The sequence below is a fragment of the Rhyacophila brunnea genome, unplaced genomic scaffold (genome assembly GCF_057557595.1).
Source record: "Rhyacophila brunnea isolate RB1 unplaced genomic scaffold, BYU_Rbru_1.0 scaffold_13, whole genome shotgun sequence".
Lineage (NCBI taxonomy): Eukaryota > Metazoa > Arthropoda > Insecta > Trichoptera > Rhyacophilidae > Rhyacophila > Rhyacophila brunnea.
The window spans coordinates 10,130,138-10,145,029 of NW_028232785.1; the positions used below are offsets into that span (position 1 = coordinate 10,130,138).

A 14,892-nucleotide genomic window follows, 5' to 3' on the forward strand; every position below is an offset into this window, starting at 1 on the left:
GCATCGTGGAAATATTTAAAGAACCATCAATATATTCTTTTTTTGTGCGCTTTCTGCAATAGTGCGACTCAACCCGCGCAAATGAATTTATGTGCTCTATTATGTCATCTTTCATTGATTTGGGGTACTTGATTTTTCAATGAATGTTTTCCCTTTTTTTCGGGTTTTAGAAAACCTTCCGGTGTTTGTTTTTTCACAGTAGTGAAAATAAATTTTTCACTTATATCCAGTGTAGAAGTGAAAAATTTCCTGCACACTCGTATAGATTCCTGTCCCACTTGGAAACTATACGAGTGATTTTCTGCACGACTCGAACCGTGCACTGGATATCGATATTGGGGTGTTGTTTTAGACATTTGTCGTAAAACAAATTCACGGCGTCCAGTGACATCACCGATGTTCCAAAAACTCTCAAAAATGCAAGTTCTTTGATCTTCTGAGATCTTCTCAGTGCATTTGTATCGACATGATACGCATGGTTCTTTTACTATTTTGGCACTGCCGACCTCCCCAGAAGCTCTAACGTATTGCTTTCCGGCATTGTCATCTTTCTTATATATTTTTTTTGGCCAGCTCTCTTCATTCCGCAGGCGCTTACGTACAATTTTCTTGTTTCTATCATTTTCAATAATTTTCTCTATTATTACGTCGCTGCAAATTGCTTGCTCTTCAGAAGTCGACGGTAGCACTAGAAGAATATTGAAATTATTAGTTTATTAAATAAAACAATATAAATATCAAGTAATAGCCAATACATTTCAGTATGGAGTCAATGTCAATGGCTATGGTATCTATCTCACGATTATTAGGTAGATAAATAATGTTAAACATTTTATGATTAGCATAGCTATAGCAAAAGAGCAACCCCGTTGCACAATTAACATGAATAGCATAACTCACCAATACAATCATCATGGTAAACCTCCGTATTTGATACATTGAAGCTGGTATCCATGTTCAATTCTATACCGGGAATCATCAACATTTCGTCCGTCACTTCAATTTGATCTTCCGTTAATGGTGATTCTGTAAAATTAATAAACAATTTGGTGATTAAACATGTCATAGAAAGAACAGCTAAGAAATAAATTAATAACACAGGGATTTCGATAAATAACTTACCAGGACATGAATAGCTTGACGTAGTTTCCGCTGCAATAACATTATCATCGTCATTAAACACCGTACCGTTATCGATCAGTGCGGGTAAAATCTGTTCGTCACAAGCAATTACGGGTGAATCTGAAACATGAATCAACCATAGTATCCTTTAATACCGAATATATAAGCCAAAACTCTATTACATTACAATACGGATAGTTTACAATGGGATGCTACTTACAAAGAGAAAGAGGTACATGACAGCTGGAGCTTATTTCTTCAACTGTGTTGGAAACATCAAGGCAGCTCGTATCATCATTACTCACGATAGCATCCAACTTCTCAGGTATCAATAACACGTCTTCTGGAACAGTCAATATAGATGTTGCTGTACAAACACATACCACATAGGTACTATAAACGGGATAAAGATAATAGGGGGGCTATTTAAGTAGGTAAAATTGTTCTTATAATAATAATCAAGACATCAATCACCTTAATAGTATCATTGACAAAGCTTACTGGGTAGTATAATGTTTAATAATTACGAAATTACAGAAGTCATACAACGAAAACAATGTCAAATTTACATTTTGAGGTTAATATTTTTTGGTTTCACACCACTATTAGTAATAACAATTTAACTCACCAGATCCATCGGAATTATTCATCCCACGGGATTTATTTAATGCTAATTCCATGATGAGGTTTGCTCTCCCACTCATTTTCGGTATTTTATGTCATTTTAACAACGAAATAGCAGACGACGAACGCGGTAAATGGCGGTAAATCGTCAAGTGAGTTGCCGCGTGTGAAATGTTTCCATAGACAAGCAGCATTCAAACAAGTTTGTGCAGGCAAACATATTTCTTTAAGGAACCATTTGACTTGTTTCCATAAAGAACTATGAATGTAGAGTATTTATTTGTCGTCACTGGAAACAAGTCGAATAGTCGTTAGTTTTTATTTAATATTAATTTATTCTTGCATCAATTATTAATAATATCATGAAAAAATAAAATAATAATAAATTACATTGTTATATCTATCACTAGGTACCTATTCAATAATGCTTTCACCAAAAAAATCTTCGGAAATAAAGGAACCATTTGATGTAAAACTTCAAATGCGATTTACTCAGAACAAGGATTTTTGAGTTGTTTCCTTATAGAACTAGGGTATCGACAGGCAAATCGGATGATCTAATGTCCTCGGACTTTTGCTCGCTAATGGAACGCCTGCATAAATATTTCAACTAGGGAAAAGGTGTCAAATCTATGGGCGGCAGGTTATATGAAAGTATGGTGAAGCAGGCAAGTATGGTGAGGTAGACCGGTAATCAATTTGCGGAAAAATTTCCACGTTAACATTATATTATATGGGTACGTTATAATGACCAAAGTAAATCCTACGTGATGCCATGCATTTCTTTTACCGCGCCGCTATTTCTCGTAAGCTGTCGGCTATTGTTGGCCTGCTTCATTCAGTTGTATGAGAAAGCAAATTATTTGCCCCTCTATTTTATTTAATACCTCTATGTGTCAAATGATTCGATACATACAAAAATATCGACATCGGTGTCGTGGAAGAAAAGTATCGAAGCACCGGAAAAAAAGTAACGATAGATTTTTGACGTCCCTATTATATTATTAGTTTATTGTCTATTATCACGACAGGCAAGAATTTGTTTGACAGATTTGCTTACACATGTTTAATACAATACAATGTCATTGGTTTAATATGACACGATTCTCCTTAAGAACGGACGATTTCGATGCGTAAAAATGGACGTAAAACGCAAAGCAGCAGACTTCGAACCTGATGAGGACGAGCAACATTCGTTCGATGTGTCATTACTTGGAAATAACCCACAGTCAAATACTTGCATCAAACAGGAGTATGCTGACGATCCCGGCCACGTTGATGAGGTTAGTTTTCAAGTGGTATTTTTTATAAAAACATAATATTACTTGATAAATTAGTGTTTGATTTATTTTCCAATCTATAATATTTGTATAATAAATTACATTGTGATATTCTGAGAGAGTTAATTCACAAAGAGAAACAACAAATGACACCAACGATATAGGTAAACAGGAAAAAAGTGTGTTTCCGAAAGAAATATGCGGTCATTTCGGAAACCGAATTAGGAATTTTTCAACAGCCTTGGAATTAAAGTTAATTATTGTAAACGTGTCGCCAGCCATGGTACGCCCTCTTGATTTAAATAAGATAAGTTTTTTCGTTAATTTTGAATAATTAAAACTATCATTATGTTCTTGTGGTTCGAGATACAACAATGTAGTAATTTACTTGGTCCACATAATTGAGGCGTCTAATTACAAAAAGCGACAAGTCCACAATTCGATATTTGCGTGAAACAACGTTTTTATGTTTCATGCTTCAATTATTTGTTTTAACGTGAGATTATTTTTTCCGTTGTATTCTATGTCGAAATTAGAACCAAATGGCAATTTGTTTCAGCCGATAAACTCTTAAATGTAATAAATATAGGCAAAATAAAATTGGACGTAGTGCTACTTGTACCTCACTTTTTAATTTATTCCGCATAAGGCACATGTTTCCGTGGCACTGTCATGAGTTTACCGGATGCTACAGCATGGGAGATGCCATTTCCAATATTGAATGTTCCCTTATTGGCTGACTTAAATACGCGCGAATTCAACCAAGCTTTAAATAATATGAAACACGGACTTGGCGGTTTTTTGTAATAAATGGAAACTTAAAATATTTTTTTTTCGTTGGGTTTTGTCGCGTTTTGGAATTTATTTATCAATACATACTGTGTAAAATTATACAAAGAATACGTGCGTATTTTTTTCTCGATTTGGACCAAATGTGGAAAAAAAAAAAAAGAAAAAAAAAAAAAAATTGTCTAACGACCGGTTTCGTTCGCTTTGAGAACATTATTATCTTATCTACATAATGTACTGTTATTCCTCGTCAGCGCTCGCATAGCATATTAAAATCATAAGGACGTATACAATTCGAGTGTTAAAACAATTCACCCTAATTACAGTGCCAACAGAAGTCACATTGATCTGTATTGTGTACAGGTAATTATGAGATAATTGCAGACTAAACGTATCGAATATGATGTCATTTTATTATTTGCATACCCAGTGGCGCACCCAGGATTTTATATTGGGGGGGGCAAGGAGGAGAATTTAAATTAGTCACATAGGCTCTTTTTCTTCTTCACAGCCTAATTTCTCGTTTATCGGTCTTTTGTCTATTGCACTCGGTGTACACCTCTCCGGAATTCGAGTGGACACCGAGAATTTTTTGACAGTTCCATTAGGGATTGGGTTTCTAAAATAACCTGACATTTTCGAAATTTTTGTGTTAGAAATTAAAATCTAAGAAATTTTTCTATAAAGGTGCTGGTGAATTACATTATGATAATTTTTATTTTGGGGGGTGCCAGGGCCCCCTGCCCTCCCCCCCCCTGGGTGCGCCACTGTGCATACCTACTATTCGCTTCCCAGGCAATTTCTTCTTTGGCGGTTATCTGAGGTCGTGTTCGAAGAATGTAAAGACCTAGCGACTGTTTGGAGTAAATTTTGAACATTTGATTCGTCAAACGGTCGGACATCAATTCATAGGTTGTGATATTGATATATATAGATCATGGCCCCCACAAGGGGGGGGGCTGACAGGGCTTTAGCCTAGGGGCCCGGGCTCAGGGGGGGCCGGTGTGGCGGGTCAATCAGATATTTAAGATAAACACACATCACAAGTTTGTCACAAGTCACAAGACAGAATTTTAAATTTTATAAATGAGGTCGTTAGATGCATTTTGATTATTTCGTGTTGATACTTGACAACTACATAATTCAAGTAGATGTATTAAAACTACAAAAATCCCTAAAAATAAAACGAACGCCCTTAATTTTACCTCTAACACAATTTTGAAAACGCTTCTGTTGTGCGTCACACATACCATTAAACTTGGCGATAGGTAGGGGGGCCCGCCAATGATCCTGGCCGTGGCGCCCGTTTTAGGATGTGGGGGCCATGATATACATATATGGGAGTTGTGCGCCTAACGCTCGAAACACCACGGTAAATGCTTGCATAACGGGTGGTGGGGGGAATAGCACGTGTGCCGTTGAAATATTATTTTATTACTTCCACGGAATGATTTGCAATCGTCACGTTTCGAAAGGACTTATGTCGCCAGAATTTAATTTTTTAGACGACGAGCGAAATTCGTAAATAATCAATTTTTAACATTTTGAAGAATATAAATGCTTGAAAATGTTATCGATTCAATCCGAAGATATATTCATAGTGTGTATAAATCAAAGTAAAAGTGTTAAATAATCAACAAAAGCGATGTTTATAGATTATTTGCCTGTCTTATCCAAAATCTCTTACAACAATAATATTTCTGACTGTATTATTTTAAATTGTTACTTATATGATTGCATGGTATTTATTATGTGGTTTGATTTTAGTACCCAGTAACGGACCTGACTGATATTAAACCCGAGACTGACCTTCACATTGATGATATCAAATGCGAGTTTGTCGACGACATTTCGCACCCATCACATTATGTCGAAGAGCCTCAACCTGGGTGCTCGTATTCAAATTATTCACCAGTACATCAGGTATGTGAAATTACATATGTCACGCAATTACGTCTCATGAGGATGTGCTGATTATAGGTTTGGAGGCACCCCTGTGAAAAAAATCCTATGCGATAAACCGCCATTACAAATTACATGTCAGGATTTTATAATCTTCGATTATTTTATTTCAATTTTTGATGTCAATACTTTATTCACAACATCGTCTCCTTCGCGCAAAACCGTCATTGCTCTTAAAAGTTGTGATATTTGTATTTATTCCTCCCTATGCAACGCGAGACTGGCCTGCCCCCACGGGGCGTCACTGCCTAGATGTCATTAAATGCCTGTATGTTTTGAAAATCGATTTCCCCGCCGAATTGTAGGGATTCTTGATGGCTATACCTCAGTTGAGGCATGGTCTAAAAAGATCGTGGCTAGGCGATGCGCGGAATGTGCAAATGACGCGTGTCGATCGAAATATAATTTGTCATATAAATCCAACATACGTCCATTTAATGTTCTGTTTATTGTTCTATTAGTAACAATAATAATATATTCATTGACATGTTTTCTTTTTCAAGTAAATGGGTAACGTTTTTTAGTCATCTTTACACGATTTAAGAGTTAATACCCCCGTCGCCATCACGAAACAAATTTACAGTAGGCAGCTCGACGTTCGCTCTCCGATTGCCAGCGAGTCCAAAATTTATTCGCACCTATAGTTGAAAATTATTTGCCGTTTCACTGAAGTACAGTCCTAATAGAACTGCGTTACAAACACTGGAATTCTAAAAACGGACACAGCTCCAGCGTTGCCAATTTAGCGATTTTCTTACCAGTTCTATTATATATTATTCGATAGGCATAGGTTTTTAATAGCATTTTTATGCCTTCTGCACCCTTCAAATGTGCTGAAAATACGCTATATATTAATTTTATGTGAAATGGTATCATATAATTTATCTGTGCTTAGGTAGGTAGGTACTTACTTTGATGATTATCGCAATGAAATGAAATGAAACTTGATTGACGTTGACATAATATGCATTTACTTTAATTCAATTTTTAAATATATTTCTATTAAAATGTGTGCTTTTTAGGCGAATAGACATTTTTTAGGATTTTCTTCAACACGCCAAAGGAAAGGACATCGACTTCGATCAGATAATAGTAAATTTACTTCCAATTTTGTTTTCACAAAATCTAACGTATTTTTCTTTCCAAATAGCTTGTTTTCGTACCCCGTCTGGCATGTTTTTGTCAACGACAGTTGACAACACTTTAGTCAGCTCTCGGCGTTTGAAGTAGTCATGAAGAGACGATACGAGGAGAGGATCTTGATGAATAATGTTGTCACAATAATAAAATTGGAATTTGGCCTAAAAATATATTAGAAATAAATATAACTACATAGGCAACATTATACGTTTTTATATGATTGTGATATTTTCAGTTCCCGGCAACGAGTCTGGTCAAAGTTAAATCTGAGAATGATTATAAAGAAGTTCCCATCGACTTTGGGGGTGTCGAGATTAATGACGCTTTTCACCAATTTCATGATGGCGACCCTCAAGCTAAATGCTCTGCTCCACAATGCAGTTCATTAGATCAGGTACGTAGTATTGTATTTATAAATTTGGCCAAAATGTAATTGCGTTTTTTCCTATTAGTTTGAAATACTTACTAGATTTGAAATGTAACTAACTTTTTTTCTTGTAATGTATTCTGTAGGAACCTACGTAACTTAAAAAAACACTTTTTGTAGATTTCTTCGCAGCAATACAGAGTACGTCATAGTAAACCACTGGACATCGTTACAAAATATACAGATGACAAGATCCAGGCCAATAAAAAAAGAGCACATGCAACCAATGAAAACAAAAAAATGATTATACAGCATTCGGAAATAACTATCGATGTACACAATGTAAAACAGGAAGTTCAGAAATTACACTTGTCAAAGGTGGTTAGAATTAAATTGAGACGAGTTACATATTTTCCACGTAACTTTATTTGCAATGCGTGTTGTGGAGTGTTTGAATCTGTAAATCATCTAAATAGTCACAACATTTCATGCATGAAGTCTCAGCATCTTAAGACATACAAGACGCATACTAGTGAAAACATAAAATGCAATGATAGCTCATATAAAATTCCGCATCGTGATTGGCACAAGATTGGTGAAAAACCACATCAATGCGATGTATGTTTTAAAAGTTTTCTGCATATTGGTAATCTCAATAAACACAAGATGATACACACTTCTGAAAAACCACATCAATGCGATGTATGTTTTAAAAAATTTCTGTATATTGACAATCTCAAAAGACATAAGATGATACACACTGGGGAAAAACCACATCAATGCGATGTATGTTTTAAAAAATTTCTGCTAATACATCATCTCAAAAATCATAAAATGACACATACAGGAGAAAAACCACATGAATGCGATGTGTGTTTCAAAACTTTTCTGCGAAATGACAGTCTCAAAATCCATAAAATGACACATAATGGTGAAAAACCACTTCAATGCGATGTTTGTTTTAAAACTTTTCTGCGAATCGCAAGTCTCAAAAGACATAAAAAAACACATGCCGCTAAAAAACCACATCAATGCGACGTGTGTTTTAAAAGATTTCAGCAGATTAATTATCTTAAAAAACATAAAAAGATACATACTGGTGAAAAATCACATCAATGCGATGTGTGTTTTAAAAATTTTCTGGTAATTGGCAATCTCAAAAGTCATAAAATGACACATACAGGTGAAAAACCACATAAATGCAATGTGTGTTTTAAAGAATTTATGCATAAAGGTAATCTCAAAAAACATAAGATGATACATACTGGTGAAAAACCGCATGAATGCGATGTATGTTTTAAAAAGTTTCGGGAAACTGGAAATCTCAAAAGACATAAAAAGAAACACACTGTTAATAAGCCTTTCGAATGCGAAGTTTTTGTATAAACGCAGTCATCTAAAAACACAAAATTACACATTCTACTGAAATTGATTTGAAATTTGATAGAATGATTGACGCGTAAATTGAAACATTCTATTGGATAATCATAAATTATAATACGTCGTTGTACGATATCGAAATGAATAAAAGCGCACATTGGGAGCAGAAGACAGCAGAAAACTTCACCGGAAACCACCTGACCAGTGATGTGACCTGAATCTGGGTCACATCACGGCCAGGATGAAGAAAACCTGAATTGTTTGTATATTTAAATGTATAAAATTGTACCCGTTGTGTATGTAATTACACAAACGTGTACCGCACCAAAGCCTATCAAAGCCAAAAACTACAACCGAGATGATGGAGATAGGGGGCCCAGCCCCGGTGCTCCATATACGTGTAAAAGGCAATACACAGAACGAAAAAGAAGATAGGTGAGAAAAGTCGATTGCAACTAGAAACAACTTGGCCACTCTTGCCATGCCGAAACATTCTTCGATTTTTTATAATAATTAGTGCAACGATTCGCTATAACGAAGTGTTAATCATATACATGTTATGCCGAATGTACGAAATTGACTATTACATAAAATGAGAAAAATTTTGCCTAAATCATGAAAAATGCAAGCCCTTTGCCTTATTTATGAATTAGGCAAAATATCTACGTGAATTCGGCAGTAATTTTTCTGCCTAGTTCATGCATTGGACAAATTAGATAGTAGCGCTACGGTCGTGTTTTTTCCAACTAAACCAAATGTGTTAAATGCTCATGCATTGGTCAAAATAGATGGTCGCGCTCCGGTGGTGTTTTTTGTAACTAATCAAACTAACCAAATGTGTCAAATGTCATTGATTATATAAAAATATACCAATCAATAACTACAATGACGTTAATATCCATTTACTATGCCTAAAAAAATCTAGAACTATAATATGATAACGGAAAATTTTTATTTAAAGGTATTTTCGCGATTTGATTCGTGCTTGGGTGTCAATCGTACAATGGTCGATTGTTTGTTTGTGATAGTATGATTTGATAGTTTGTTGGCACTTGTTAGCTAACCGCAAGATTGACATTCAGTTGAATTCAGAATTACTAAACCTAACCTAACCTAATAATAATAATATTATATTATGTCCAATTATAACTAATAAAACCATCCGTATTAAATTTACTTTTTCTACTGTCATGCTTGACAGTTTAAGAATTCCATACCCTGGCGAATTCACGCACTCGGCAGATAATTTAGCTAATTCATTAATAAGGCAACGGGCTTGACTATTACATGAATTAGGCAAAATTTTGCCCATTTCATGTAATAGACAATTTCGCACATTCGGCGTAACATATACAGCAATAATATTGTTTATTCCTGAAATATTATAATAATGTGTTTTTACTATCAAAATTAATCTACTGTTTAAAAATGTCAAGTGACGCGAACTTGTGCTTACCTTATTCTCTAATGCTGGGGCGTGACATGGTAAAAAATAATAGAAGTACTGCATTTTAAATGACAAATAAAAATTTAAAAGAATCACATTTAGATGATTCTTATTTGACGCATCGATATCACGTATATTATTTAAGTTACTCGGTAAACTTTAGTGTTTTTCTTCTATCGACGTGTTTTCATATTCTTATATAATCATTAAATCAATTTAATATTTAATCGAACTATATATAAGTATCGCCCGCGCGGCTTAAGCGTATGACTATAACGCCGTGGGTCCCGGGTTAAAATCCTGGGTCTGGCAAGTACACATATTGTTTTTCAATTTGTGTGTCAGGGTATGGACCTAATAGGTTGAGGAAGTGGCTGACACCCATTTCTCGTAAAAAACAAAATCTGTCAATAGAAACCTCTACTCTGTGGAGGCCCATATGATCCTATTAGGATCGGACGTAATAAAAAGAAAGAATAATATCATTACAATTTTAATGCCATTTTAATTGTTGTATAAAATATTTTAATCAAAATATAATTAAATGAATTTTATAATTCCTCGCGACGCAGAGACGCGATTAAAATTGTCAGAAATACTTCAATAGTTTAAAAAAAAAATAATGTAATTTCCATTAAGAATTATTTTTGTATTTGGAAATCAAATAATATTATGTACCTATGTAAATTATCATAACAGTTTTGTCTCATTTTTGCACGTTTTTGAATTTTTTTATAATATATTAATTATATCTCAGATCCAGAATGTCAACTCTAAAAATATTTTTAATTTATTGGATACAGTTTTTAAGTCGCAAATGTAATGTATATGCCATTTGTGTAGGTTTTTATGTTCCCAAAATAATGTAGTTACAATAAGAATTGACATTTTAAAAGCTCATTGTAGTGTGTCATATTATGTTGTTTGAGGACATCATATATTTTTATCGTCTTCACTCGATCTATAAACATTTTCATTTATTTTCTTTCTGCTGTACCTATTCATATTTTGTTTGCTCACTTACAAAAATTATAAGTATACATGTGTAAAGACCAGCGGCGAAGGATGGAGGTAGGCTGTTAATATCCGATAAAAATAGTGCACACTTAACTTTGTAGTCGAACGTATTTATGTTCATTGAACTAAGACTAGTGTGGGTAGATCAATGACATTATTAATGGACAACGCACTCAATGCAGTAGCTAGTGAGTAAATTCGCGCATAGCGACATTCGCACATGTATAGGTAGACGTTATGCGATATCACGCATCGGGAATTTATAGCAATATCACCTTTATTGTAATGGCGTTAGAACAGTGTTTCTAGTGTCAATGTTCATTTGAGCGAACTCGTTCGAACCGAACCATTCGGCAGACCCGACAAAAAGCATCGGGAATTTATAGCAATATCACCTTTATTGTAATGGCGTTAGAACAGATTATGCCATTCGGCAGACCCGGCAAAAAAGTGAGTGTCATTTTTTTTCCAGATGCTTCGTCCTTATTAATGTCATTGAAGTAGATAGTGTTTGTTAATTTTTAAAATTCAATTAAACTGCCTAATCCATGCCATAGTAAATAACAGTAAAAAAAAAATATTCTTTTATCTATAAAATATCAAAACTGTGCCATTAAACCATACGTAATTTTTTATAGTTTGGTATAAAAAAAAATATATATAACGAACACCACCTGTAATATATACTAGCTGAGCCAGCTGGCTCTCGCCAGTCTGTCTCGCTAGGTCTTGCAGACAGCTTTTCGTCATAATGACATGGTGTTGGATTTTAATATAATGGTAAAGGATGTATAGACGGCGCCATAGTTTTCCCTTTGGGATGGATTTTCATTTACGTCAGACATTTCGCTGATTTGTCAGTTTTACGATTTGCATGTCGTCACTGCCAATACAAATTTGGATTCATATGCGTAGTCTATTCTGGAGTCAGGCCTTCACAATATCACCTGATATCACTTCAGGCTGCTAGGCCTAGCAGAACACCTGGCAATCGCCGATTGCTACCAATGACATTTTAATTTTAATACAAAATATATGTGTAGGTATGTGCATTTATATATGATAAATAATTATACATCTCATTCATTCGAATATACAGCAATATTATGTGATTATTATTCAAAGCGATCCAATATATCCAAATATTAATCTCTTTCGGGTCCCATTTACATAATAGAAAAAGGTTAGTAGCATTAAAAACAAATTTAAACATTGTTTTGTTTCATTGTCAATAAAAAATAAATGCTTGCAGCCATAGAATAATATTTAAAAATCAAATTTTTAATTCAAAATTAACCTTAACTAATATAGTTTGTCTATGCGGGACATTTATATCGAGACAAATGTTGATAAATAAGAAAACAATACATACAATATCTGAGAGGAATAGACCAATTTTGATAATAACAGGAATTTATAAAACCTAAAAATGTGGAATCAACTTAAAGAGGCCTTCATCCAGCAGTGGATTGATGACGATATAAATAGGTAGGTATATAAAATCACAAATTTAAAAAAAATATAGCAGTTTTTATGACTAAGAAGAGTAGAATTAGGTTGGCATAACCTTCATCCAGCAGTGGTTTGATCTTGGTTGATGATAATAATGACGATATTATGAATGGGTAAATATAATATCAGCAATTTTGATAAATATAGCAATTCATATGATCGACAGAAATACAAAAAAAATAGAAAGGCCTTCATCCATCAGTGGATTGATTCAGGCTCATGATGCTAACGGCAATATAAATAGATATAATATAATATCACCAATTTTGATACATACAGCAATTCAAATGACATAAAGGAGTAGAATCAGGCATGGGAGGCCTTTATCCAGCAGTGGATTGGTTCAGGTCGATGATGATAAGGGCGATATAAATAGGTATAATATCAAAAATTCGTTAAACCTATAGTAGTAGGATCAGGTTGCGGAACCCTTCATCCAGCAGTGGATTGATTGTGGTTGTTGATGGTGACGATATGAATATGTCGATAAATGTAATATCACCGATTTTGATAAATACAGCAATTCATATGACAGAAAGGAGTATAATCAGGCTATGGGAGGCCTTTATCCAGCAGTGGATTGGTTCAGGTCGATGATGATAAAGATGATAGAAATAGGTATAATATCACAAATTCGTTAAACCGATAGTCGTAGAATCACGTTGCGGAACCCATTGATGATGATGATGATGAAATTCAATACTGTCAAGAATACAATCAACGTAGAGAGGCCTTCATCCAGCAGTGGATTTAATTAGGCTCGTGATAATAATGGCATTATAAATATAGATAGGTAGATAGTATAATATCACTGATTTTGATGAATATAATAATTCATGTGTAAGTAAGGAGTAGAATAAGGCTAAGGAGGCCTTCATCCAGCAGTGGATAGGTCAAGATTGATGATGATAAGGATGATAAAAATATGTAGATATTATATAATATCACACATTTTGTTAACTATAACAATTCGTATTAATTTCTTTCATTGTTTGCAATGGCAACTTAATATGACCATATCTATGGAAATTAGTAGCCTAGGTAATCATTCAATAAAAAAATAGTGCGTAAACAGCCACAAAGAAGTATTTAAAAAAAATCAAATTTGTTATTAATTAATAGAAAACTCATCTTACAATAAAAATGTATTATATTAAATAAAAATTGATTATTTAACATGCTAATAGAAATGTCACATTTTTTCGATTAATTCTGCAAATTCTAAATTTGAATTCTGACACTTCAAATGAACTTGTTTTGCGAAAGAAAACAAATGAAAATCTAAGTCTATTAGTTTGACAGATAAAAAGCAGTGACATGGTTTTAGATTATATTTTCGTAGTAATTAGTGAGGAAATATGTATTTATTTTGTGTTAAAACCAATCGTACGCCAATGTGCTGCTTACAGATTTGAATAGTTTCGTGGTATATTAATTTAGATTTGTGAAATTTCGATTATATAGAAAGAATTAAGCGACATTATAATCAATTTGCGGTAGATGGCCAGCAAGATGCGAAAATGTATGGTGACGTTATCAGATTGTGCCCGATTCAAATGGAAGTAGATTCGGGACTCCAAAAATTGAAGTGAATTCCTTTAATAATCAACAAAGTGGTATTTAAATAAAAAAGTTGACGTATTTTCCAAAATCTCTTAGGATAATAATATATAGGAGACTAGCTGAGCCAGCTGGCTCTCGCCAGTCTGTCTCGCTAGGTCTTGCAGACAGCTTGGCGTCCTAATGACATGATATTAGATTTTAATAAAATTGTGAAGTATGCAGAGACGGCGCCGTTTGACTTGTCGCTGATTTGTCACTTTTACAATTTGCAAGTCGTTACTGTCGATTTAAATTTGGCGTCATATGTATAGTCTATTATGGATTTTGGCCTTCAGGATGTCATCTGATACCATCCCAGGCTGCTAGACCTAGCAGAAGAGCTGACAATTTGATTGCGATTGAATATAATGTAAACATTAATCTCGCGCGTATCCCTTTGAGGTAATAGAAAAGGTTAGCCATATAAAAAATAAATTTAAACTATTAAGTTATTCTGTTTCATTGAAAAAATGCTTGCAGCCATAGAATAATATTTAAAAAATCAAAATTTGAATTAAAATTTTAGCGATAATATAATGTTTCCCGCTGCGGGACGTTCATATCGAGACAAATGTTGATAAAAGAAGAAACACATAGATCTGAGAGGAAGTAATTAGGTTGGAAAAGACTTCGTCTAGCAGTGTATTGAT

The 14,892-nt window shown here is 34.1% G+C and overlaps 2 protein-coding genes across 3 annotated transcripts; one reads left to right on the top strand and one right to left on the bottom strand.

Annotated features, from left to right (window-relative positions):
• Positions 1 to 1,914, bottom strand: LOC147076448 (uncharacterized). 2 transcript variants are annotated; one of them, XM_085940238.1, is made up of 5 exons: positions 1,751 to 1,914; positions 1,343 to 1,465; positions 1,123 to 1,242; positions 901 to 1,026; positions 1 to 688 (listed from the first exon to the last, which is right to left on the bottom strand). In XM_085940238.1, exons 1-5 carry the CDS (start codon positions 1,824 to 1,826, stop codon positions 105 to 107), a joined length of 1,029 nt encoding a protein of 342 aa, XP_085796364.1. In that variant the 5' UTR covers positions 1,827 to 1,914; the 3' UTR covers positions 1 to 104. The 2 variants fall into 2 exon arrangements, with proteins under 2 accessions (XP_085796364.1, XP_085796365.1); XM_085940239.1 differs by having other exon boundaries at positions 1,343 to 1,462; positions 1,751 to 1,824.
• Positions 1,915 to 2,885: 971 nt separating this feature from the next.
• On the top strand, positions 2,886 to 9,082 carry LOC147076449 (uncharacterized). Its single transcript, XM_085940485.1, has 4 exons — positions 2,886 to 3,029; positions 5,583 to 5,738; positions 7,153 to 7,311; positions 7,465 to 9,082. The coding sequence occupies exons 1-4, from the start codon at positions 2,886 to 2,888 to the stop codon at positions 8,668 to 8,670; spliced, it is 1,665 nt and encodes a 554-aa protein (XP_085796611.1). The 3' UTR covers positions 8,671 to 9,082.
• The last annotated feature ends 5,810 nt before the right edge of the window (positions 9,083 to 14,892 follow it).

Bases quoted from the DNA above. Each gene is read 5' to 3' on its own strand.
- LOC147076449 (XM_085940485.1), top strand. From the start codon at position 2,886: ATGGACGTAAAACGCAAAGCAGCAGACTTCGAACCTGATGAGGACGAG. The intron at 3,030-5,582 runs GTTAGTTTTCAA...GTTTGATTTTAG, and splicing joins ATCCCGGCCACGTTGATGAG to TACCCAGTAACGGACCTGAC. The intron at 7,312-7,464 runs GTACGTAGTATT...CACTTTTTGTAG, and splicing joins AATGCAGTTCATTAGATCAG to ATTTCTTCGCAGCAATACAG.
- LOC147076448 (XM_085940238.1), bottom strand. From the start codon at position 1,826: ATGAGTGGGAGAGCAAACCTCATCATGGAATTAGCATTAAATAAATCC. The intron at 1,466-1,750 runs GTGAGTTAAATT...TGACTGTTCCAG, and splicing joins GAATAATTCCGATGGATCTG to AAGACGTGTTATTGATACCT. The intron at 689-900 runs GTGAGTTATGCT...ATATTCTTCTAG, and splicing joins TTACCATGATGATTGTATTG to TGCTACCGTCGACTTCTGAA.